The following is a 26,888-nucleotide window of genomic DNA, read 5'->3' on the forward strand; positions in this document are numbered from 1 at the left end:
CTGTGAGGCGACAGTGCTGTAACCACTGCACCACCGTGCTGCCCCATATAAAGTATCTGACATGAAAAATGCATTTATTTATTTATCTTTCCTGCTGAGCGATAAATGAGAAGCTATTCATATTGGTAAGATAGTACACATAGCCAGCCATCTTTTAGCAAGCTAGCAAAAGTACAGATTGGAAACAGCTTGACTTGGTCCAAAAACAAGACAGCCTGACTAAACTCCATGGACGCTATTTTTTATATCACTCTCTGAAAGATCTCATTTGCCTTGATGGACTTGCTTGATATTTTAACCAACTGTTCAACAAGACAAGATGCTGCATTTGTATGATCTGAATTTCTCACTTCGTGTGGCAGCTCTAGTAGATTATTTCTTTTCACAAAATCTTTGATACATGCTTTAGTGTATTTTAGCTGTAGAGGTATATCATTGTTTCACTGGTGAGTGGGGTTGAATCATGGTGCGAGGATGAGCGTGCCACATTCAGCAAATACTCCTGTAGGCAGCTGAGCATTGTTGTATTGCTTATCACTTTTATAGCTGAATTTTGCACCTTGGCTCATTGTTTGTTGCCCCTCATGACTGGCTGGCTCTCACTGCTCATGTAAAGGTAGGGCCGATGTTGGTCTAGGAGTGACACCGGGCCACAATGGTAAAACAAACATGTTCCGATGAGTAGAACTCTGTTCCTGTCATTTGAACCGAAGAGCTGGTTAAGCAAAGCTGTGACTCTGGTGTTTTAAGTTTGTTTTGGTGCATATCAAACTATCAAGATCTGTCAACTCCCATCCTCCTTGACAGAGGCGGATTCTCTGTTTCCAGTCTTGGTGCTGAGCTTCCTGAGTTTTCCTGTTTCTTAACTGTGTCTCAACAAGAATGTAAATAAATCCCTGAAATGTCCAGGTATTCCTTTGAGTTATCTGTATTGCACGAGACGGATCTCCTTTGATAGCTGCTCATATTCATCATGGCTACGTCCTTTGTTTTTTTTTCCAGGACCCTTTATTTAAAGGTGAAGTGGCAGAGAACAAACACAAGGAGACACACACATGTGCAGAAGATAAAAATAAGCCTCATCATGCCATCTACAGCGTGCTTTCATACAAGTAGAAAAATCTGTCAGTGATCTGAAGACACAAAATGGTACCAACAAGAAACACCAATTGCAAAAAATATTGCACTTTAGAAACTAATTTAGAATTTGCTTATACTTAAAAGTCTTTAAATACACAGCATATAAATTTAAAAAAGACAAATAAAACTGCTCTTTATTTTCTATAACCTTAAATATGAACTGATGGTCACTCAAGGGCTTTTATCATCCGTTGGACCTGAGAGGATATAGTTTAACGTGGAAATAAATATACACTCTACAATCTACGTGGCATGTAATATTTTCTATCACTGTAATTTGTCCCTAAACAGAACTGTTTTTTAATTTTTTTTAATTCTAACAGTCACAAATGACCTGTTGACTTTCAAATCCAAACAAAGTTATTACTTAACATGATCCATAAAGTGTCCCAAAATGCTCTTTGACCTGTGGGCTCTAGGGTCGTGCCTTCAGGTGAGTTCAGCTGGAGTGAAACGGTTTGTAGTGACCGTTTCTGTAGTGGTGTTCTTTGGTTCAAACATCTCAGTCTTGACTTGGATAAAGTGCTTTTCTTCTTACGTGTCCGCGCGTCTGTTGTAGCGGTCACTGAAGAATGTGAAAATACTGATTACCAGACACATCACCAGAAAGACAGTCAGGGCCATCCAGAGAAGTCTCTTACTCCAGGGAATCTTAGGACAGACACGAGCAAGAAGAACAAGCACCTCCTCCATCCTCCTATGGAGATAACACAGAAGAGAGTTTCTGATATTGTAAATGTGGTGTGTGTGTGCGTGTGTGTGTGTGTGTGCGTGCGAGTGTGTGACAGAGTGTAAATCTGGTCTGTGTACAGTGTGTTTTCCTTGTCCATTAACATAAAATGATCTCTGATAATATTATATACCACAAAAAATAGACACAGCAGACATTCTGTTTTTTTGTCTTCTTGCTGATAATGAATATGATGTGGTAATGATGATGTAATATACATTTGGCCACAAACACAAGCCTGACCCTGACACCGGTGACATACAACCAAATAAAACACATCATTAATGTGAATCAAAACTCTCTCTATGCTTGAACACTGGGCATCACGGAAATAACACATCCCAGTTGCCATGCCTGTGACAGCAACCTTACTTTGACCACCAAAATATTTTCAGACAGATGTACTTATGCATGTCGTACGGCCAACCTGAAAAATATTATACCTCAAAGCTGACACTGGGGTGGAGGCATAGAAACACTGAATTTTGCTAATATGAAACAACAATGAAATTTGAATGACAGCATTCATATAAGGTGAGGGAGGCAATAAAAAGGTGTGTCAATTATTCCCATTCTGCTACTCATACATGCTGATTTGGATGTCTTTTGTCACTTGACATGTAAGTTATTGAAGTAAAAGAAGGAAGACTATATAATGAACAAACAAAATACATGTAAGAGGGCAAGGACCCCTAAACTTACACAAATTACACCACAGATTCCCATTTCTGTGTCAAAGCCATGACCAAAAATATTCATTACATTCTGTCATCGTGTTGCACAGGAATGAAATTCTAATAAAAATAAATTATGCCCATATTTTGCTCTAGACCCCCAGAAACCCTCTTGAGGAACCATGTTGAGAGCCGCTGCTTCTATTACATTATAATTATTATCATTATTAGTCTAAAAAAACATTATTTTGAGCTCAGAGGTAGAGTGGCTGTCTAGCAGCTGAAGGGTCGCTGGTTCAATCCTCACTTCCCCTGCTGACCATGTCCAAGTATCCTTGAGCAAGTTACTGAACCCCTAATTGCTCCTGATGGGCATGCGATGGACCGGCGACCCATCCAGGGTGAACCCGCCTCTCACCCAATGTCATCTGGGATAGGCTGAAGGCCCCCTCCCCCGCAACCCTCAACAGATAAGTGGTATAGAAAATGGATGGATGGATAAACTGAACAACACAGTTTCTGTTGGGTCAAAGCTTAATTTGCCTGAACAACAAAGAAACTATTTAAGACACATTTACCTGCTTGTCTTGATCTTCTTTCCACTCTCTTCATCCCTAAGTTTTGATTCTAGAAGTTTCTCTGCTGCGTCCTCCTCTTCCTGCTTTTCCTCCTGTATTGCTTTGCTCTGCTTCAGTCCGTCTTGGTAGCTTAATTCAAAATGTCCATGTTCATCAGTGAAATCTCTCCACATACAGTAATCAAATACAACCTCACCGTGTTTACTGATATTTAGAAATGTCTCTACATGACAATCATGAGACTAGACACCTGTAAAACCACATCGTAAATAACAGGTCATAACGGTCGAAGGCCTCACCCTTTCTTGTACGCTTCCTCCTCAATCTTTGCCTTGATCTCGGCTCTGATCTCGGCTCTGATCTCCTCTAAGTTGACTGAGGGCTTGGCTGGCTCAGTTTCCTGCTCGGACGCACTCTTTCCACTGCATTGTTTCAGATAGGAAAGTACAATTAGGCCTCAGATACTGACAGAATCACAACAGCATCATAACAACATGGCCTTGTGGCAATAGCTGAGCGACAGCGAGGCAAAAATGAGCCGGTATGTTCTATGTGTATTACTGCTGTTTTGGGCTTTTTGCAGAACATCCAGCTCAGACGCTGGAGAGCTCACTTTAGGACATGGATCCTACGTCTGGACTTTGTCAAACTCTTGCACAAATGTTTAGATTATGAGCCAGGATAGCCTATCCATCATCTAGGAGGGGATTTGATTGGGCTTTTATCCTTCCAAGGATATTTTCACCTCAGTGGGGCTTTTCTGCCTGGTAACACATCCTGAAGGTTACACAAACATACCGAAAGTCCCATTGCAGCACAAAATGCTTTTGATAAAAGTGATTACAAGTTCAGGCTTTTCTTGGCCCATTGTTTAAAAGACTGAGTGGCAACCTTGGGAATCAGGCAATGGTATGTGGACATAATGTACATGCGATAATGTGGTGTGTGTGTGTGTGTATGTGTATGTGTGTGTGTGTGTAAGTAAATGTACACGAAACATACCATTCGGCTGCCGGTTGTGTGGTCTCTGCTGGAGTGTTTCCTTTCACATCACTCGCTTCACTCTAAAGAGAGAAGAGTAGAAGAATCTTATTGCTCTCTAACGATAATAAAATGTTAACAGATGAAAGACAAACGTTGAAGTTAAACTACCTCTATTTAAAAATGCCTCATTACAAAAGTTTGAAGCAGCTTGAAGAGTGTTAAATTACTTGTTTTGCAGAAAAAAGACAGCTTTATATATTGAATGATATTGCGAGATGAAGCTCCTCTATGTTAACAGCATATTTTGAGTTTTAAACATGGTATTGTCAGCTGTCAAATAAATGTATTAGAGTACAAACACAATACCCCTAGTATTGTCGTGGAGTAAAAGCGTGTAATTATTTTCTTTTTACTAAAGCTAACTTCTTAGTGTATTTAGTTACTGCCACTTATGATAGTCAAAATTGCTATGACTAGTTGATTGTAGCAATACAAGGCTGACAGTTTACACACACATATGGCTTACATATCCACCTTTCAACAATGACGTTATCGGTCAGAAAAACGTTCTGTTCTCGACACATATCTATCTACACGTGTAAAAACTCCCATCATGAAATACTAGTTATCTTATTATTTCAGTTCAGGAACAGGAAGACCTACCAGAACAGGAAGAGCAGGACCTGTGGTGGATCCGGCACTGGGACTTGGTGTCGAGATAGGGCCGGCTGCAGCCGGGGCCTGACCTGGGGCCTGACCCGGGGCCTGACCTGGAGCCTGACCTGGAGCCTGACCCGGGATGTTCAGGAGGTTAAACTTAGGTACCACTGCCACACTCACCCTGCGTCTGGGCAGAGCCTGCAAAGAGCCCCGTGAACAAGAGGCAGACCAGGAGAACAGCATGAACTCTGGGATATCTTTGGCCTTTCATAGAGGTGTGAGAATGAAAAAAATAGAATGTTTACTAAAACAGGAAACAGATTTGATCACAAATTACTTTACCTTTCCAAGGGTGAGAGACATGGATCTTGATGGCCGTGCAACCCCATCATCTTTATGAAAAACAAATCGCTTTTTTATACAATGCGTTACTGAAACTGCTGAGCAACCAATAACACATTGTAATACCAGAACCAACAAATGATACATTAGAATACCAGGAAAGAGTGAAGTAAATACCCTCTGCCTTTTCCTGTGCTGGATCTAAAGGCAGACATCAGTCAGACCGTCTTACCTCCAGCATCGGCGGACCCTCCATAACAACGATTTGAGTTCTGGTTGGCCAGCTTTTTAAACTCCATCAGTTCAGCATGATCCTTCTCATACGTCCTCTTGAGGTTTTCCACATACTGCATCATGACCTCGGTGGCCTTGTTCATACGTTTCTCCTGTGGTGAAATAAGAGTCCATTCAGAAAATCCTGCATTGGACTGTAGGAGCAAAAACAGTTATCCAAACACTTAAAGCAGAGTTTGATCATGTAGGTGCCTCATGTTGGAGATGTGCATTTATTTTGAGAACATGACCACATGACCAGACAAAGGGATAACCAAGTGGATATTTACAGCATATTTATTTCAGCAATCTCATGCTTTTAAATACCAAGATCATACGCTGTGAAGCCGGGCACTGATAGAACTGAACATTGCTGATAATATTTGTGCCACTGAATATCATATTTAGCTTGATACAGAGAAAAGACGGGAAAATTGAGTCATGTGAGGCTCTAAATAGCTCTGGACCCAGCAAAAATCTAACAACAAAAAAAGATGTTTACTTTGGCTGCAATGAGGTCAGACATGATATCAGATAAAACCTTTCACAATCCAATCTAAAATACAAACGTTTCAGTGGCAGATAAAGATCCCCACATGGCGTTATGAGCAGTTGTGTTTTATTCCATTAAATGTCCATCCATCCATCCATCCATCCATCCATCCATCCATTTTCTTCTACTTTTCCTGTTAAGGGTCGCAAGGGGGCTGGAGTCTATCCCAGCGGCTTTCGAGAGGCGGGGTTCACCCTGGACAGGTCACCAGTCCATCACAGGACCAACACATAGAGACAGACAACCATTCACACTCACAGTCACACCTACGGTCAATTTAGAGTATCAATCAGCCTCGTCCCCTCTTGATATCTTTGGACTGTGGGAGGAAGCTGGAGTACCAGAGAGAACCCACACAGGAACAGGGAGAACATGCAGACTCCACACAGGAAGATCACGTGCTGGAGCCGGGACTCGAAACTGAAAGCTTCTTGCTGTGAGGTGACAGTGCTGACCACTGCACCACCGTGCCACCCTCCATTAAATGCATGTACCTTAAATAAAGGTCTGCTTGAGTGTACCTGTCGCACCGCTCCAACTATCTCTGCTCTACTGGAGAGCCGAGTGGCCAGGCGATGCAGCACTGCTACAGTCTCCACGAGCCGCTGGTAGGCTTCCCGCTGCTCCACGTTCTGCCACTGTGGTGACGTCATCTACAAGAAACACAGCATCTCTTTCTCACATCCGCAGGAAAACACATCAGTGTCCTTTTTTCAAAATCTACCATTGATTTGAATTTTACTCGAGCAAGATAAATATTAACTGTGGAACACTTCCAAGAAACATAAAGCAGATAATTGAGCACAGAAGGGAGACAGAAGGAAATTTGTCCAGTTTGTCCTAATCTAAAATGAGCTGATTTGCTTTGTTTTCTGAGACTGGCCTTCAATGCTCCTTTGAATTCTTCTAATTCTTTCTCCGTGTTTTCCTCAGTCAGGTTCCTCTCCCTCTCGGCCTGTTTGAGCCGCGTCTCCAGGGTGTAATTGTCATTACGAAATGCCAGAGACAGCTGGACAAACGCATTCTGTGGTGAGGAAGTTAATGCATTAGAACCCTCAGAAGGGCACATTAAAACACACACACACACACACACACACACACACACACACACACACACACACACACACACACACACACACGTAACCCAGAGCTTACTAATATGTATATCCCGGTTAAAATGCGAGTGAGAAGGAGCTATGAGATGAGCCTGAGGGACAAACTGACGTGTGACCTCCTGGTGTTTCATGATCAAAGCTGGCCTGCACAGTTTTCCAACATACACAGGTCATGGCTGAGGGGAAATCTACGACCTCTGACTGTTCTGATCCAGACACATTCCCTGGGGACAAGCGAGAGGGGCTGTAGCCCGAGCCAGGCAGCGTCACTCATGTTTGCCATTTCTCCACAGGAAATTACCCTGAGTCTCTTTGGTCCGATCGGGACAAGCAAACAACCTTCCTGTTGATAGAACACTGCCAAATCCACGGAGACATTATTTTTTATGACTGTGTAATTAACTACTTTGGTAACAAAACAGTAAACTTTGGGCTACACATGGCAAACGTTCAAGAGTGTGGAACAATACATTTATCTGCAGTCTGAGACAAAGATACCAGTCAAATAAACCGGTTACTTTTGTTTGACAGTAAAAATGGAAACAATTACACCTTAAAAATATTGTGAGGAAGCAATCAAGCTCTCTAGGTTTTCTTTCTAACATTTTGATCGATAACTTTGACCAAATGATCCACGCTCAAGAACTCAAATTATTAATAAAACTTTCAGCACATGAATGCAGTGTGACTGGAGATCATTGGAATGATTTGTCTGATGTATTTTTGTTTTCAACTTCAAGAACCTGTAGAAAATCTCTCAAGAAGACACCAACCTCAACTTCTTTTTCGGTGAGAGGAGGAGCGCTGGAATGAAACCAGAGAGATCTATTAGTGCGGTGAGTAATGAAGGTACACTGTATAACCGCTGAGTTATTTTTAAACCCTCAGCAGAAGGAAACAAGTGGAAAAGCAGGTTGATTACACACCAGCCAGGTAGACCTCGGTGAAGCTTGAGTTTTCTCAGCATCACATCAGAAATGTTTGGCATGGCATCAGACTTTTCCCTCTTCTCTTCGCGACTAGTAGTGTTTGGGGTGGCAGGAGGTCCTGGCAACACATGTTACATCAGACTCACTGTTTCTGAGTTGAGTCTAAAGGGCTTTGGTGCACTTTGTAACTGTTGAAATCCAATAAAATATGTGTAGCTTCTTCATAGCTTGCTTGATAGTTCTAATATGTTTCATCAGGTCAGTTGAGATGATATTTAGCTCTTAAAGTGAACATTTTTCTGTTTGAACAATTCAGTTTATTCTGTCTGGAGCAGCGGCGCTCAAATATCTCCCCTCCAAGGGCCAAAAAGAATGGTGGGCCACGGGCCGAGGGCAAAAATAGAGTTGTTGAAAATGCAAAATGGTACAAATCCCCTTATGAAATATCAGTTCAGCTTAGTTGAAAAATAACGAATATGTTTTTACATTTTTTTTTTTAAACTTAAGGCATCCAGTGTATGGCCTGAAGAAATAACAGAACAACTCACGCAAAGTGTCAATCTGCCACTGCATCAAATCATAAAAAAATAATAATTAAGGATCCTACAGAGAACATTTTATATTTCAAAAAATGAAACCTTTTAAATTAGTGTTTTGTCTTTAGCTTTGTGTCAAGTCTTACAGAGTAAACTCCTTCATGATGGTCTGTGACAAACATATTATAACAATCACGCCACCTGCTGTTGGGAGCTGAAAACAACATTACTTTCATTGTTACAAGTTTATCACAAATAAGAAGCACAGAGGGAAAAACAACACGAACATCTTTTTCTGGACTGGAGCAGATTTTCCCTGATATTCAGGAAGTGAACACACCCCCTGCAACTTTCTGCGCTGTACTTACATGATCAAGCGGGCCAATGAGGGCACTTACCTTTTTCCTGTTCAGCAGCTTCACTCAAGTCTGGCAACTTGCTTTGGTTGCGTATCAGCTTGTGCTCCTGCACACAAACACACACAAGTGCAAGGCATTGTCTTAGCAGTAGTTGAAATACCAACCAGAACAGAAGGCAGTGATGACGCTTGGCTTTACCTCTCTGATCTTGGAGAGTTTTGGTGTGGTCCCTGAGGGGGTGAGCAGGTCCTTGTGTCCTGGGGGTTTGAAGACTGCATCCCTGGGCTTTTCTGAGAATGTGTCCTCTGCTACTGGAGGGAAAGCAGGGGCTCCATTTCTTGAATTGATGCCACCGACAGTATCCCAGGAAACAGCTCTCATTAGAGGGGGAAAAGCCCCAATCGTCTTGATCTCTGCTGTACAGGGGGCTTGTTGAGTCGGGGGTCGGGGGACGGGCTTGGCCACTCCTGTGGCTGGGGCCTGGCTGGGAACTCGGCCTTGACCCGCTACATCCTCAGGTTTATTGACTACTGGAGGACTTTTAGGCACAGAGGGATCACAGTTCTCCTTCTGCACAGCAAAACGAGGTGTTAGAGTCCCCGAGGAGACTTTCCTCTTCTCAGAGGGCTTCCAGTCCGCCAGCAGTCTGTTGCCCTGAGGGAAGCACATGCACCACTACATTTAATACACTCAGCAGCGTGGTGTCATGTCTGCGTGAACAGTGAAGTTATCAAACTCCTGAGCTCTCAAAACTGTTATCAGGCATCAAACTCACTACATAAAAAAAACAACATTTGTACATTTGAGCCACAAGCTGAAACAACCAAACATTGTTGTTTCACTCAACACAATGATGACAGTGTGTAGGAGGTTACTAGCTTCTTTTGTATAGCTTCATTTTCTGCATTTAGGCAATATTCATTTGGACATATTGATGAAAGGAAATGAAGTGAGGGGATCTGTTATCTGACCTCCTGATCCTGGGTCTTCACATCCGGCTGCTCTCTCGCTGAGGGAACGTCCAGATGCTACAAGAGAGGGCAACTTAGAACCTTTTTTAGTGATACAAAGCATTCGATTTCATCTGAGTCTGGCACAGCTGCTCTTGAAGCAGGAGGGAATTCAAAGTGTTTTACACAAGGAATAAAATTTAAAAAATGCAGAGACAACATTGAAATAAATCACACAAATGAGGGAAAAGAAGATCCAGTTGTTGTTTATCTATAGAAGCTGTTTACCTGACTACCAGACTGTGCGCTGACGTAGGTCGGCTCTGGGGACCCAGCAACTGAAACAACAGAAAACAAACTTGATTCTGACAGAGTCTGACAAGAAAAAAAGAGGAAAAAAGAGGGGATGTCTATGACAGTGTAAAAGACACAATGTAATACCATCATCAGTGTGGGTAATAAAAATACACAAAAATAATACCAGTCTGAGGCGCCGTAGACACTGGGCTACCTCTAGAATTACACTGTGGAGATGGTGGAGAAAGACCTGGATAAAAACAGAATTAAATGCACATCAGAGCTCATATAATGGTATTTCCTGGTTAACTTATATACAAAAACAAGCTGTTTAAGCAAGAGTGCATCACATTGCTATATAAATGAACATGCCACACATCAAAGCCCTCGCCAAACCACATCTCATGTTTTTCATATGATATGGAGTTTGGGGCTGTGGTGAAATTCCTACTGAGAGAAAGCATACTGAGCATGCTTGTTGGCCCAGACAGCAACTCACTTAAGTGAACCTAAATGGGGTTCAAAAAAAACCCACTCACAGTTTTTTTAGATTTTCCAAATGTTTAAGAGCAAATGGATTCAATTCAGACAGTGAAACAAAGCATTTTGTTTGCGGCTGCCTTAACTAAGCATGCGTGGATGGTTGTTGTGATAAGTGTCACCAGCAGAGGATGGAGACAAACATGCTGCATTATAGCTATAAATAGCAAACTGAAAAAAAGAAGATTATTGCATACCCAGACATCCACAAAACAAGAGAGAAAATATTCAAAATGTCAAGTAAAACTGATAAAAATAACATCAAATGAGGATATTTTTTAATCATTTAATTGCGATGAAAATACATTCTTTACTTGTGGGGGAGTCTGAAAGGCTGCTGGTGGAGCGGCGGCCGCGGCGAGTCAGGAAGCGGTCGCTGACCTTCTTGGCTTGTTCAAGGAGCTCCAGATTCTTCAGTCGATCCTCTTCAGAGAGCTTCGGCTCTGGTAGGCGATCCTTCACCAGGTCGATCACATTGCCTCTGCTGTCTGAGAAAAGCGATACAAGCATATATTTTTAGCACATATTTTTCATCGGACAGTTTTAAAAATACATAAACATTTATGACATATTTGAGAATTGCTCCAGCACAAATGAGTATTGTTGGATGAGATGGATGTGAGCCAATAAATCAGGTGGGGATGGCTGGCTAAATCTCTTTCTTCAATCCTCCCCTCAGAAAAAGGCAACGAGCACAACATCAAACACTAGGAAAGCAACAAAAGTATCTCAGGCATGTGGGAAGACACACCGGCAGATTCATCTCTCAGGACACCGATGACCAAACTTTGTCTAAATTTGGTGTTTTCTGTCTGAACACAGAGCATGAAAACAGCACTTGGCTCTAACATCTATGGTTTGTGGGGAGAGAAAAATCACAAAAAGCAGGTCATTTTACTGAGAAAGACAAAGATGGAAAGAAAAAAAGAAAGGTTAACTTGTGTATAATGTTTACTTACCAATGGTGGTAATGGGGCCTGAAGAGGAGTTTCTAGCCAGACGAGATCTGGGACTGTGAGGCCTAAAGGAGGACACAATAATACAAAGAAACATTTATTTTTTTCCACTTGCTCACCAAACTACCTGCACATGTGTGCTGTGGATGACAGGCAATCACCTGGCCTGCTCCAGAGGACGTCCATCTTGTTGGACAATAGTAGCCTGCTGGGGGTAGATGATAGTGGGGGCGGTCATGACAACAGCTCGGTTTTCTGCCGGTGTAGACTGTAAATTGAATCGCAGAACACACATGAATTATATTCTCTTGTCCACAACATAAAGAAACTGGTAAACACCAACCAGTTAGCATGGGCAGACCACCCTGTTTTGTGGCCCTGGGGTAAAAAAAAAAAAGAAGAGCTGTGGGCCCCTGTGGAGTCCCAGTTCCTCCAAGTCTCATTCCATTGTGTTGATGACCTGCAGCATTACATGGTGGTTCTTTACTTATCTTTTGAAATTACATGCCAACTGACAATAGACACTCAATTACAATCCTTACATGTTAATGTTGGTTTAATTAAATAAATATTTCTTAATAACAGACTACCTCTTCTTTACATTCGCTGTTGGAAAATAACATTGCTTTTGTTTCATGATGTGTCAACACAGGTAAGGTCTGGTGACCACCATGCAATGCAGTATTAAAGATGCCTTATGTAAGATTTGGCAGCAGTCAAATTCATATTCCGAGCTCCAAACAGCTAGGAGGCAGGATATGACCTGAAAGGTATCCACCACTATCACAGGGAACTTTAACAAAAACCAACACATACAATTAGCAATACACAAATATGTCAGGGTCTCAGCAGCAGGAGCAGCAGTCATGAATTACACAGCATTGGTTGATAACTAAAAGACTGTAGATACATGTTTCCTCCACATGAGGGCAGACCTCAGAGATAAGGTGAGACATCTGGAGAGAGCATGGAGTAGAGCTGCTGGTCCATCCCACCACATTCAGTCACTATCACCCCTTGAGGTACAAAGCAGGATTAGGAAGCAGGACAGTCCAATGCTAGCTGGTTAGCAAAGCCAGATAAAGCCCCAGCGGTCATGGTCATTTCACAAGTATTCTTCTCTGAGATCACCCTGGCATTTTCAGCAAGAGAAACAGAATCTGGTGGTTTTGCATCTGGGGACAATGGATTATTCTAACTGGCGGTGATGTGATTTGATTTGTTTACAGCGAAGCAGTGAGGCTGAAGTATAATTCATAAAATAAAGAATCAGAACTTTGCTTCAGCTTTGGCAAACTCAGTATTTCTATAATTTGATTATGGTAAACTGGACCAACCTCATCTGCATTAAGGATAATTTATGATTATGTAATGTCAGATATGTTGCATGCTAACAACAACTCGATGTGCTGTATCTATCATCACCCGAGGTGACAGATCAGCCTCCCTAGGCTTGAACTAGCAGCTAACACCCCCACTGCTGCTGGATTACTCTCTCCACTGCAGGTTTGTGTCTGTTTGTTTCTTGATATTTAATCAAATACATTTAGGAAGGTGCAACACACAAACACAAAAAATATATTTATATAATCTATATTATATATATATATAAATCTATATAAGAATCTGATGAGCAAGTTTTACATTAAACAAGTGAAGAAGTTGTCAAATAACCTCAAAGGGTAAAGCCGCCCCCCCCCCCCCCCCCCCCCGGGAAAGTTGGAGGAGGAGGGGAAGAAATACACTTTAAAAGGAGAAAATCCCCCCCCAAAAGCTTTTTAATGTATGCAAATATAAGTAATGCTCATACAGGTAGACACAAGAGGGTTGTGTTTCAAAGAGCTTCAGACTGACAGGAAGGAGTCCTTCACAAGTCTGAGATCAAATCAGCATTAAACCAGTGTCAAACATGAAACCAGACTCTTTTTAAGCTGAAACTTTGCATTTTCAAAAATAAAAGGCCATTCAGATTCTGTTTCATAAAATCAAGTCATGAAAGGTTGTATAAAATCCTGACTGACATCAAAGATGAATTCCCATGTAGAACCTTAATGAGAGGAGTTCTTCTGAAGCCGATGCTACAGATAGGCTGCAGAAAGACCACGGCTGTTCTGTCACCACAACGGGTACTTTTGTACTGTGATACTGTCAGCATATAACCTTACGATCTGATTACACAGCTTCATCACATCCTGCAGAGATGGGATATTTTTAGTGAACCCAACTCTAAATCTGATGTTGTTCATTCTGTAGTCACCAAAGTACAGCATAACTTTAATTAGTTGGGTGTTTTTATGATATAAGCGGCCAGTTTACCTAATTGGAAAGGCTGGAAAATGATTCTTATGTGTACAGCTGCCGGTTTCTACAGAAGCTGAGATGGCCAAAATTGCAGTGATTTCTCTATGCCAGTACCTCGCAGGTTTTGTACAGTTATCCCAGTTAATTTATTTTGTCCATGATATCCAGACAGACAATCTCTCATAATCGCAATATAACGGCATAAGGAAATTAATTGTAAGTACAGCCTTTTTAGGCTTCCGTGAGTCTCTGACTGTGCTGATACTATTGTTTGTATCTGCTAAAGCTTTGAGATATCAGCTCTGATATTTGTCAGCTCAAGTATACACAGCGTTCACATGTTTGAAAATCATATTCAAGAAAAAAAAATTCAGTATGAGAAGATAGCAGCGTCAGAGTACATTAGAAATATACATTATCCAATATCCAAAATACATTTTATTTTATTTTGGGGGTTCATTTAACCTGCATTGTATAGCCAGCGACCACTTTGTGCAAAACATTCATTTTCTGATCCTACATATTGACATTATGTGGAGATTCCGACAGTAAAACCTCAGTAAAAGCACAACTGACTGAACTCTGTTGAGACTTCATGCATGTGATTCAAAAGATTTTTTTTCTGCGAGCAGCTTGACCACATCTGAGTTACTGTAATTTATTCTTCATAGACTCATAAAATTTCCAAGAATCAGTGGAATCTGAGCTGCACTTAAGCACAAACACATAAGTATGGAGTCACTAGAGTTAAGAATGTCCCAATATGGTATCCGGAATATTTACATGTTTGCTGTCTGGTCCCCTCTCCTGCCTCAGTTCGACAGACACATATATAGCTTTTGTAACATGAAGAATCAGAGTCAAACAAATGTGTAGAATAGGAAGAAACAAGAAATTGAAGCGCACCTTTTTGAGGGAACCTTTAGCAGCAACACAGAATATTTGATGGCGTGTTCACTCACTGTACTGGGAGAACTTGAAGAACTGTCCAGCTCTTCGGGTGAGTCTTCCTCTTCTTCGGGTAGTGTGGGCATGGCAGGGAGCAGCGGGGGGCGGGAACGGGTGTGGGGGAAAATAAAAGGCCTCTCAGCAGCACAGGAGTCACTGGACTCCTTGTGGTTATGGTGCAGTAGAGATCCCTGAGGTAAAAGATTCTCCTCTTCCTGGAACAAAATAGATTTTTTTTTAAACTTTTCAGTCTGTTAAGAAAAAAATACATCAGCTTCTTTAAAAAAAAAAAAAAAAAAAAGGTTGAAAGCATAACTGAAAATATTCAAGCAGCAAAGGAACAGTCACAGCATAAACAAACCTAAAATAGCCTCTCCTGCTCACAACAGCGCCATTGGTGAATGTTTCTAACAGACTGTCACTAATTTATTGGATAGAAAACCTCTGCTTTTATATGCTTTTTAAATGTCCCTGAAGCTAAATTGACATGAATGTACTCTCACAAGACTGAAGCCCAACTAGAAAGCACTGCGAGAGCTCATACCGCTGCTCCTGTGAACATTGTATCATCAAAATCTCTTCATACAGCTTCTCTCCAACTACTAAAAATAGATGCTCTGGACCATTTCAAGGAATTTAATCTAGATTTGTCAATGACATAACCAGAAGAATAATGCTAATAACTACATCCTGCTAATGGCCCAGGACAGTCTTCAGGATCCAGGATTCAAGATTTGATCCAGATCACTTGTTTCTTGTAATATTACCCATCTTTCCATCAAATTTCAACAAAATCCTTTGATTACTTTTTGAACATATCCTTTTAAAAATATATATATGTAGCCCCATAGTGGCCATAGAGAGAAAAATATTATGTTTTGAGCCTACAAGATACAACTTGTTCTCTCTATTTAGTTATTTTACATTTTTTGAAGAAGTTTTAAGTCTCTCTCACTTTATGGCCACTCCAGTGTACTAACACACACTGGTCATCACATTACTACCTTGGTGGAAGTGTAAGCATGCATTTTACAAATCAGTTTTATTATATAAGGTGAAACGCAACATCTAATTTACTGTTTTATCGATCAGCTGAGCCAGTGATTAGCATTTTTCCCTCTCACATGACAGTTCTGTGGATGTTAGCGGAGTCACCTGTTGTCACTACTCTAACATAGAACAACCTCACTGAGAGACTGTTTGGATTCTTCTAGACTGAAGGACTACTGTTGTGTATTTGGTTGATATTTTAGGTTGTGGCCAAACCTTTAGAGTAACTCGCTCTCGCAGGCAAAGAGCTCCAGAGGGAGGATGTAGAATAAAGAGGGGATTGTAGATACTCACATTATAGTTGGACCAGAACTTCAAATACTGACGCAGAAGGGAGGTAATTTTGTAATATAATGATAATGATGATGATATGGCAACGTAATTTGTGTAAGTGAAAAAAACAACAACACTTCAAACAGCATGTAAAATAGAATGGGACAGAGAAAAGGATTAAAGCTCATGTTCTTTTGATAAAGGCTGCTAATCTGGAGGCTTAATGATTCTTTTCATTAGCCATCATTTTTGTTGTAGTAGGCGCCTGATACACTTCCAGTAAGTGTACAATGTGAACTCACGATACCGGTGAATATTTTACATTCCAAAGCAGAAGTAAAGCCCGTGCTGTGTTTAACTGATGTTTGCTGTCAGCGTTGGATCACAGCTAAAGAGAAACAGGTCTTGGTTTAATAAGTATGATGCATGTATGTTTGTGTTTGTGTGAGTGTGTGCGTTTGTGTGTGCGCGTGCATGTGTGTCTGCAACTTGTTAGAGCGCTTTCTTTGAACTCATCTTCTCTTCTATCAGCAAATGTATGTAAATCTAAACAGAGTAGATTTAACCCTTTGAAGGGCTCCACAAAGAGACCTCCCATCGGTTTGTATATATATATATATTTTTTTTTCTTTCATCAGCATGCAGGTAAGTGTTTTGCTTACAATACTTTTGTTGCATGCATGCATTATGCAGGACAACTTCTTGGTCACTTCACAGTCAGAATATGCAGAGTGTTGCTCTGTGTCATTAAAAACACGCTGCGTTTTCTCAAGAACGTATAGCAACCGAGAGGCTGAGTCACTGGGGAGGAAATGGGTTGTTTAGCGACCTCCCAGTGAGTAACAAGGATGTTTCCTGAGAACAGGAATACTGTCTCACAGGATTATGTTTATGTCTCTCTCTGCTTTTGGTTACATAATTTTTGAAACAACTTTGTGAGATTGCTGTTGTGTTTAAATGCTCTACAAGTGTTATGCTCCACCTGAGCCCACCTCTGACTTCTGAGGTCATGTTTTCGGTGCAGTTTTTCTGTCTGCTTCTAAACAGGATCACACAAACACTGAAAGGCCAATTTTCACTAAACTTGGTTTTCCTCACTGTGCAGCATTTGTTTACTCCTTCATGTAAAATTCAAATGTCATTAGGTTTCACCTCTCACTCTGCCACACACTGCGGTGTGAAGGCCTGTTCATCACTGCTTGCAGCTTTAATGAGGGCCTGACAATGCCATAGTGGAGGCTTTTTGGGGAATCACCTCCCGCATCACTGGTGGCTGCCTAACCTAAACTCTTCATCCATTCAATAACCTCCTATTTTAGCCTTCCACTTTCTCTACAACTTTTTCTTTTTGAGAGTATGTTAAATACAGACAAGAAGAACAAATAAATCCTCGATGACCGATTCCATTCTTTGTATATTTGTCACTTTACCATGGACAAGAATGCCATGCCATTTCTGTGAGGGACTTCCAACGAACAAATTTGCAAATGCTCTTTTAAAGTGGATGAAGAAGAAACATAAACATAACAACAAAAAGAGATTCCAGCCAAGAGTGAGGGAGGCTGGAGGATGCACAGTGTTTCCCCAGCACTCGATGACCCTGAGATAAACATTGCACAGTAATTGAATCACTCAGATTACTTCCTGTTACAGAGCAGGACAGAACATGCACACCTGAAACACAGAGCCTTGTAGGACCTTCTTGTTCTTACACAACAAGGAAGAAGGAAAAGGTATTTGTTGATTAGGACCATCAGAGGTCACATTACTTCTCATGGCAGCCAAGCCAAGCAGAGGGATACACGAGGACCGGCACCCTCCTCCACGTCATGTTACATAAGCCTGCTCCCTCCCTGCCAGATTTGTTTAAAATTTAGTTGTGTGAAGTACAGAGCACAGGGCCAGCAGAGGAAGTGGTTGCTACACATTCAGAGATAACCAAACAGGGGAAATGTGAGAAAGAAAATGAGACTGATGGATGAACAGATGTACAGTCATTAAATCCACTGACACTAACTTGCATCAATACATTATCAGTCTTAAACACAGTTGTGCTCCCAGACAAAAGACTACATTATGTAAACACACCACAGACAGCAGTTACAAGTCAGACCCATGACTCTCCAGAAACACACACACTTACACACACATTTGACACTTCTACAAACACACTGACAAAGCTCAACCTGCAAAAGTTGCCACCTGAAACCATCATCACCTCACAAAACTGAAGTTGTGAGGGCACGGGCGTTACCTGAGTCCACCGCTAGTGCTGCAGAGATCCCTCCACTCAGACCGGCACAACACAAACTGTCACTCTCAGTCTTTCGCTCTGAAAACTTCTCTCGCTTCTGAGTTTTTCCTTCGTTCTCCCATCCCCTCTGTTCCCTGTCTTTTTTCAGCGGCAGCCTCTCTTTCACTCCTGGGAGCTTTGACCATTTAAGGAGAAGGGCTCTGTATGCCTCTTTGGGCTGCTCTGTGTGTGTGTGTGTGTGTGTGTGTATGTTTGTGTGTTCTCAGGCTACTGATCATCCCTAAACTAGAAGCTGAAGAAAGTAAGAATGTTGTTTTAGGAGGAGGAGAATAATGTGTGGTTTATGTGAGGGCTGTCTGTGTGAGATGAGTAGATAAACTGTGTCTGTCCCATCTGTGATTGCGCTGCAGGCGATGAGGGAACTAACCATCCTCTAAGTCCAACCTCATCATTCAAATTCATTAGCTTGGTAAACTGCATTGTCAAATCCTGTAAGATTTGTGTTGATCTGGAGAAATTTGACTCCTGAGTGCTGATGCCATCATCTTTTTGCAATCATCCTCCATGAGGTGGTGGTTGTGGTGGTGGAGTCACATTGAACACAGCTGACTTTCATAACAAATTACAGCATCACAGTTCAAGTAATCCTGAGTGAGGGAAATCGCTTATCAGTGAATCAATTTGTGCAAAATGCGAGATGTTTTTTATTTAATTCAACTCAAGTTAAAATCCCTTGTTACTTACTTGGACACTGAAAGTTTTGAAGTTGAACCCAAAGCTAAAATATATATATATATATATATATATATATATATATATATATATATATAAAATGCATGTTCAAGTTAAGCTATCGAGATGTTATCAGACAATTAAAGTATTGCAAGTACTAATGCATGGGATATAGTTGTGTGGTGGTGGTATCTGGGTTCAGTCTGAGCTGTAGATGTAAAAGTGGAGAGCTTCCTCAAAGTCAAGAAACGTAACATTGCAAAAGCCCCTTGTAATTGTTTGTAAATGTACAGCTGCAGTTTAACTCCTGCTGTGTGTGTGCGTGTGTGTGTGTGTGTGTGTGTGTGTGTGTGAGTGTGTGTGTGGGGGGGGGGGCAAACACAAACACTGCCTGGTCATGATGCATCTGATCCGATTAAGACAGAAATCAAATTCATTGTGAAGAAACAGCTTGAAGTAGCTTTGGCTACGTAGTGCTAACCTTACTTTAGCGAATGTCATGTGGCTGATTCAGTGGTGGAGTGTTATCTGTGGTCAGAATCATCACTGTAAAAATAACTATAAACGTAATGAACAGTGTTGAAATGTTATCAGTAATCAGACATCTCCAATTCAAAAAGATGGAACTTGTTGATCATAAGTCATGTGTCCCATTAAACAAACCTGGTTATTTCACTCCCTCACACATAATAAAGTTTCAGTAAAGTGTGTGAGGGTGCATTTTGTGTCTGTAATTTAAGACTTCTGTCTTGAAACTCACATTTGCTGTGCACAGGGAAATGTGTTTTTTTCAGTTCAAGTAATGTCGTCTTTCAGATAAAAAGCAATAACTTTATTACTGATATGTTTGTTTCAGTGCAGGCTTTTACAATTTTATTCTCTATCCTCTGGTCTTTCTTGTCATTGTTTCACTGGTCTTCCATCACCTTTGCCACACATTAAAGGACCCACTAGTAGGATATATAAACCTGCACCTGAGTGATATTCAGGTTTTGGGTAATAAAGTAACATTAACTAATCTTTTAATGGAACACATATAAGGCTTTTTAACTAGCCAACACAATGCTATGCCAACTGACAATGATCAGTCTGAATCTCTGCTGGATTACTTTCTTGTACAGTGGAATGAAATTATGAAGAAATGAGGCTGTGTGGCAGAAAAGATGTTCTGATGTATCATAGCAACTAAAGGGGGTAAAAGCAATATGGACATTGAACATTGTCCAAATTTAGGATCAACTAATTACAAAAGTCTTTAAAATATGCATAATCTATCTGCTTTAATAAGTTTTAATGCCAAAATATGACACATTATACCTTTAAGTAGAGCATTTAAACATGTGCATTTCTATTCCTGCTCAGGCAAAAAGACTCATTTTACATCTGTGGAGTGGGCATCAGGATAATGTCTAATACAAATACAAATATTTCCAATAAGCCACTTCAATACACACATCATGCTGTACTACTACTACATGCAGTTGTGCCTCTGTTCAGAACCAACATGCTGTTTTAGAGAAGTAGAGCAGGAGGGAGTCTCACCGTGTCGCAGCTGCCTTGTCCTGTTCCACCTGTTAGAGCTGGACAGACAGAGAACGGCTGATTTGCATTTAACAGGAAATCATGTGCAATGCAAATGTCATGAGGCGCTTACGCACACGGATGCACACAAAAGGAAAAAAAAAAAGAAAGAGGGGAACTAATTACATTTTCTGTCCTGTGAGGTATATGTTGGTGTGATTATTCGTCTGACTGGTAGAACTGCAACTCTTGTTTCAGGAAATACCCCACCCACCTACCCCATCTCTATACCCAGGGGCAACAATAACCTGGCAACCGTGTCAAGCACATGAGGTGCGAGTTCCGTTTGGCCAAATGCTCTTAGCTCGAGTAAGAGCTATTGTGTCATCTACCGTAGCTGGTAATGTGCGACAGAGGCATTAAGTTGAGCACACCAGAGTTTAACGAAGATACTTCACCCTATAAAAAGGACGATCAATGACACCAGTTCTGTTAAAAAAAAAAACTACTCACTGTTACTGTAACTATTATCACGTCACTTCGGCTAGTTTTCACTCTAAGAGAGCACACATTGGACCATAAAATACGTGGATTGATGCAATATTTCAATGGTGAACAGTAGAAAACTGGTGGCAGGGGTTCTGTCCTCATTTCACCTCACGATGTCGGATACTTTGGTATGTCCCACCACAACAGAGAAGGTATTTTAATCTGACCTCACATGAATCAAGTTGCTCTCTTCCTTCATAGATTCCCCATCAAAGAGCAGAGTGTTTACAGGCCCGAGTACACCGTATCACCGCGCACACAGGCCATTAGAAGACCACGGTGTTTCTAAATTATTTACATTGTCTCCTATTGATCGTTATTCATTTAGAGCCCAACAACCTCACTGTGTGTTCTTTTAAACTGTAACATGAATCCTTTTACTCCGTTGTAATCCCTTGTAGTGTTATAGTAATGTGACACAGTTGATTTAATATCACATATTAGCCTTGTATTTGTATATAGGCACATAAAGGAGGAGTATAAATAGCTTTAAAATCCTAAAGGAGTTGAAGAGACTGTCTAGATGGCATCGAAAACACAGACAGCATCCACAAGGGTCCTGAGAGACATTTAAAACTCAACATTTATCACTCTTACAACCTCGCCAAGGAGGTCCTTGGTGGTGTCTGTGTGTCAACAGGGTTACACAAACTCAACCTGACCAACTTTCACCAAAGCTGGCAGAGGAGTGGAGCTTTACATATCAGGGCAGAGTTCTAGGAGCTAAAAAACATAAGCTTTATTGTTTTGTCTTTTATTCCACGACGGCCTCTGCAGTGATTTGCTCCATGAAATACATTTGTGACTGTAAGTGTATGCGTGCGTCATTGTTGGGTACCGTTCAGTTTGAACTTGGACTGGTGAAAGTAAGCAATGGTATTTTGTTTTACTTGACTTGACACTGTGAGAAACAAAAAAGAGATTTCCTTTATGGCCTTCGAGAGGACACTCAGAGAGCATGAACCTCTGCCATGGTGACCTCAGCTAAACCCAACGTAAAATAATACCATTTTCTTACTTTGTTAAGTGGAACTGCGGAGGAATTTATGGGTTCTTCCTTGACCCGTGCCTCACCTTTCAACCATGTTTTATGAAAACCCAGCTTGTAGTTTTTTTTTGTAGTCCTGCTGACAGGTAAACTGCAGTGTGAACATTCCCTCCTTGGAGGAGGCCATACATCCAAATGTCCTCATCTAAATATCCAGGCCTGCTGCTAAAGTGTGCAAAACAACACTCTTTTGCTTTTGGGGATATTTTGTATTTGGCCAGATGTTTCCTCAGATAATATGTGTGTCCATGTCAACTTAACATTTTGGATTTGAAATTTTGCAGAAAATGTTGTCTGCATTTGTCTGGGTTTCAACACATTGCGGTGATGACATCACATGGTCATACTCTCTCCTTCCCCTAAAATACTAAACTTCCAGATGTGATCTTAGGAATTTGGCATTGATTTATCATGAATCAGCAGTTTTATACAAAGAGGCTTTGGTCAGTAGGGCTGAGTTCTGTATCCAACTCTAGACACGCCTCTTTAGAATTTGCTGTGCACTGCTGTTTTGTGTATAGTGTTTTGAGATGATAAGTGCTGTTTGCTGTATTTCCTGCCTCTTGTTTTACTACTTTTGTTCTTTTTAATGTCAACATTCTGCGGGCCATCAAATCAAAATGAGGCTTTTGGTTAAATGTGATACATTTAATTGGACATTGAAGGAAATTACTTATTCATAAATGAATCTTGTATTCTTCTGAGTGACTAAGTGGAGAGATACCACCTTCCTCCCATGAATTATCCAACACTTTCTTCAACTGGAGGTACAGTGACATTAAACTGGCCTCTACAGAGTTGCAGCTGACAGTAAATCCAACTCCAAATATTTACTGTCCATCACTGTCCAATATTTCTTCATTCTTTGGATTCTGCTTCCGTCATTCAGCAAAAAAGAAACCCACACCAACATGGCACTGAATTATGTCAGCTTCTATGAACATAAACCAAGAAGCGGACATGCAGGACGTCTCTCAAGTCTGTATAGTTTGTCAATCTGAGGCCTCTGGGAAACCTCTCACATCAAAAATAAGTAAGACTTCAGAGTTATCAAGATACTCTCTCTGGGGGAAGAAGAGTTTGAGCCTTCCTGAAGCATGAAAAAGTTGGATCAATATGATTCTGAATAAAAAAAAAAAAAAAAAGATAAAATCCAGAAGCATTTTTAGGATCAATACATCTCAAAGAATATTTATCCTCTTCTTCCAGAGAGAAGATAAAACCATTCAACGTAGCAGAAACACGACCGGCTCAACAGGCTCCGTCTGAGGGAAACAAAACTCACTCATTAGCTCGTTTAATTCAAAGAGCTAATGAGTTTGTTTTGTTATTATTGTGTTAACTCAATAATTAACACATTATATTTTGTCTGTTTATCATGAGAAAAAATCTTACTGTTGCAAAGGATTTCTTGTGAGGGAGCAGAATTTTTTTTGGAGGTGTTATGACATTTTTGGGAACAAGCAAACATAATGTGTTAATTTCTGAGCGCTAGAGGTTTGATGAGGTTCAGAGGAGTATGGTGCTCTTGGACACAGAAGCAAAACTAGCCGTTTCTTTTTTGAAACAACAAAAACATGATTTAGGCACAAATTCATACAACTATCTGCAAGTGTTATCAATTAATAGTTGGATGCTAAATATACCTCACCCTCCCTGCCTCCCCATCCCTCTGCCTCCCCTAGTTCTCCTTGTGGGCTCTGATAGATGGCATACACTCCCTCAGCGCTCATTCTCTCCTCCTCTTCTCCGTACCAGCTGCTGTGTGCAGTGTAAATAACTGCTGCTGCTATTTTCAGACATCCTCTGGGATAACCGATAGAAAAGGAAGCAGCTTTAATTCATCTGTTTCTCCCAGCATACCCTGTAACCACTGAGGCTATATTTCTGTAAGGCGGCCATCTTACCATTCATGGGAAGCTGGGAAGGCTCACTGACTTCTGGGACCACAGGAGAGGGAGGGGGAGGAGGGGGATGGGTAGGAGGAAGAGGAGGAGAAGGCTCTGCTCGGCCTCTGGATTCAGCCTCTGTTTCAGTGTCCATCATGAACGCTGCTGGGGTCGGATCAGCTGGCAGTTTGGGAACTGGCAGCTTCAGAAAAGGGCAAAGAGAACAAATAGATCTTTTCTGTCCTCCTGAGATTTTGAGCAACGGAACGACTTCATACCTGTCAGACTAGACACTATGAAACTTGTGTATTACTGCTGGCTGATTCCAACTAATGTTATTGACATTTGTCGATTATGCCACATTATGTCAAAGCACTCACGCATCAGCACAGCTCCTCAGTGTTATGAATTGAAATAAATGTTAGAACATTCTTGATTGCTGTGGTTCTTATGGTAAGGGACAGGACCCCCAGCTGGAGTCAGCCTTTGAGCCTAAGAGGTCATGAAATAATTATTGCAATGATTTTACCTTATCAAGCTTGTTTTTGGAAAGAATCCAGTGCTCTGTATAATGTAAAAGGGTTAAAATGTATAAATAAATTCTGTGTATTTGTAAAATGTGGAGATTTGACTGAGAAGGCAATAACAACTTTTTGAAAAAAAACCCCATCTAATTTGTGAAATTTGACTAAGCTGCAAGATTACAGCTGCTCTTTTTTTCTTCTTTTTCTGGCGTGTCATCAAAACATCTCAGTACATTTTGAAGTAAAACATTTTGAAATGGAAAAACTACTTTCAGGACTGTAGAACATCATTTGCATGCTGGGGTGTATCTGCAGCACCACTTCATTTAGAATGGTATTTAGACACATTTTGTGAATATTGCACTTCCTTAAATTTGGATATCACACTGGGCAATATTATGATTCTCTAAGCTAGTCTATATTGTTTAATATACATTGTTACTGTCACGATCCCTGTCTTGTGGTCCTGTTTTATTTTGTAGTCAGTGTCCTGTCTTCCTGTGATTACCTCATGTGTCTCACCTGCGTTGATTGCACCACCTGTAGTTCTTTCCGAACCTCTGTCTCGTTTCCCCAGTGTATTTAACCTCTGTGTTTCCCTTTACCCGTGTCGGATCATTTTCAGTCATTGCCGGTTGTTTTCCCAGCTTCTTCCCATGCTCCAGTGTAAGTTTTGGTTTTGTTTGCTACTTTGTATTTTCTTCAGATGGTACTTGGAGTTCCTTTGTTGTACTTTGTCTTTTTAATCATTAAATACCGCTTTTGTTGAACACTCCTTGCCCGCTGTCTGCATTTGGGTCCTGTTTTCCTCCACTACACTGACAGTTCAAACCTAAAATGCAACATGACTTATTCAGTCTGTTTTTTCCTAGTCTTATCAACTCATAAGATGACCAATTCTTATGGTTGACAAGATAAAGAACCCAGAACTCCTTAAGTCCATTATTTTAAAAACTGCTTGGACCCCCATTCCATGGTGACAACATTTTGGTATCAGGCACTCGCCAAGTTTGCACAAAATGTTTTTGAAACTAGTCCATAAAAAGTTGATTTAAAAAATTCATTATTTTAAGTGAAATCAAAGTCAGATACATGTATAATTGAATTTAGACCTTTGAATTAACTTGGGTTCACCAGACAAACCTGACTGGGAGCTGTTTCTGTCACCCGGGCCTCCAGACTGCTCAGCTGCTTGTCAGTGTGGGCTGCTCGTCCCACGGTCTCCTCAACCCTCTGAGTGATGTGCTCCATCCTCACTCTGACCTGGCTCACCCTCTGCTCGCTCTCTCTCACCAGCTCGGCGGTCTTCAGGGCCCTGTTCACCATTGCCTCCATCCTTCTGAGGGTGGCCAGAAGTCCGTCTGCAGTCACCCCAAGCTTGGTCGGCTTCTGCTCTGATACTGGTCCACCTGGGATCTGCACAGGGTCTGTAGCCACTGCTGCATTCCTCTGCACCTTCACAAGCGTCACTCCAGCTCCGTGTGCTGCTGCTTCCTCAGTGTTGGTTTCCTTATGGACAAGATGAACTCTACTACTACTTTTTTGCTCAGCTACACTTTCCTGAGCAGATTTGAGAGAAGCTTGCAGGCAGCAGACCTGCTCCCTCATATCAGTGATGGTCTGCTCTGCCTGCTGGGCTCTTCTAGACTGGGCCTTCACTCCCTCCACACTCAGGGCTTTCCACCACTTTACAACAGCCACCTTGGACTGCTGGATCTGAGTCTGGTTCTCAGTCTGGCTCTGCTTTTGGTCTTTCTCCTCGGATCTCAAGCGCTCCTCCACCTTCTCAGCTTTCTCCTCCCACACACACTTCTGCAGCTCAAAGTCCTGCAGCCTGAAACCACCACCACAGCTTTATAAACATCTTCTTTACAGTTACCAAAGGGTACTAAAAGTGCACTTACCCCCTGATAGAGTCCTGGTAAAGTGTTATGTAATGGAGGTGCCCATAAATATACTGTCAAAACCAGGGACACTCCTCAGAGCAGGTATTAACATCAACCAAATAGTCTGTTACCATAACAGAGCAAGGGAGATAAAAACTCACATACACATTGACAAGCTGCTGCTTGAGGCTTGCCTGTTGCTGGCAGAGGTGGAGAGGCTCAACAGCAGCTGAGTCCTGTGTGTGAGATGTCAAAGATTTATTTCACATACACTGCCTGGCCAAAAAAAAAAAGTCG

At 41.3% G+C, this 26,888-nt stretch overlaps 1 protein-coding gene across 6 annotated transcripts; it reads right to left on the reverse strand.

Moving 5' to 3' along the window:
* irag1 (inositol 1,4,5-triphosphate receptor associated 1) lies at positions 1-26,888 on the reverse strand. Of its 6 annotated transcripts, none has more exons than XM_086183076.1 (25): positions 26,757-26,854; positions 26,610-26,662; positions 25,849-26,539; positions 24,200-24,383; positions 20,717-20,754; positions 14,880-15,080; positions 11,778-11,884; positions 11,620-11,681; positions 10,975-11,148; positions 10,305-10,370; positions 10,112-10,161; positions 9,845-9,901; positions 9,072-9,527; positions 8,913-8,979; positions 7,976-8,096; positions 7,823-7,853; positions 6,818-6,958; positions 6,456-6,587; positions 5,341-5,494; positions 5,109-5,158; positions 4,770-4,964; positions 4,125-4,186; positions 3,422-3,544; positions 3,123-3,251; positions 1-1,837 (listed from the first exon to the last, which is right to left on the reverse strand). In XM_086183076.1, the coding sequence occupies exons 3-25, from the start codon at positions 26,311-26,313 to the stop codon at positions 1,675-1,677; spliced, it is 3,228 nt and encodes a 1,075-aa protein (XP_086039202.1). In that variant the 5' UTR covers positions 26,314-26,539; positions 26,610-26,662; positions 26,757-26,854; the 3' UTR covers positions 1-1,674. The 6 variants fall into 6 exon arrangements, with proteins under 6 accessions (XP_086039202.1, XP_086039227.1, XP_086039210.1 ...); XM_086183101.1 differs by having other exon boundaries at positions 26,610-26,623; positions 26,757-26,846; XM_086183084.1 differs by having other exon boundaries at positions 26,753-26,789.

The sequence above is a fragment of the Aulostomus chinensis genome, chromosome 2, assembly GCF_037954235.1.
Source record: "Aulostomus chinensis isolate RoL2024-O1b breed Wild chromosome 2, RoL_Achi_v1.0, whole genome shotgun sequence".
In the NCBI taxonomy this organism is placed as follows: domain Eukaryota; kingdom Metazoa; phylum Chordata; class Actinopteri; order Syngnathiformes; family Aulostomidae; genus Aulostomus; species Aulostomus chinensis.

What these genes read in the sequence shown, in the direction of transcription:
- irag1 (XM_086183092.1), bottom strand. Translation starts at nt 26,313, where the DNA reads ATGAGGGAGCAGGTCTGCTGCCTGCAAGCTTCTCTCAAATCTGCTCAG. An exon ending in CCTTTCAGACTCCCCCACAA is followed by an intron (nt 10,371 to 10,974) that starts GTAAAGAATGTA and finishes GTTTTTATCCAG; the next exon opens with GTCTTTCTCCACCATCTCCA. An exon ending in TGTCTCTCACCCTTGGAAAG is followed by an intron (nt 4,965 to 5,108) that starts GTAAAGTAATTT and finishes GGCTCTTTGCAG; the next exon opens with GCTCTGCCCAGACGCAGGGT.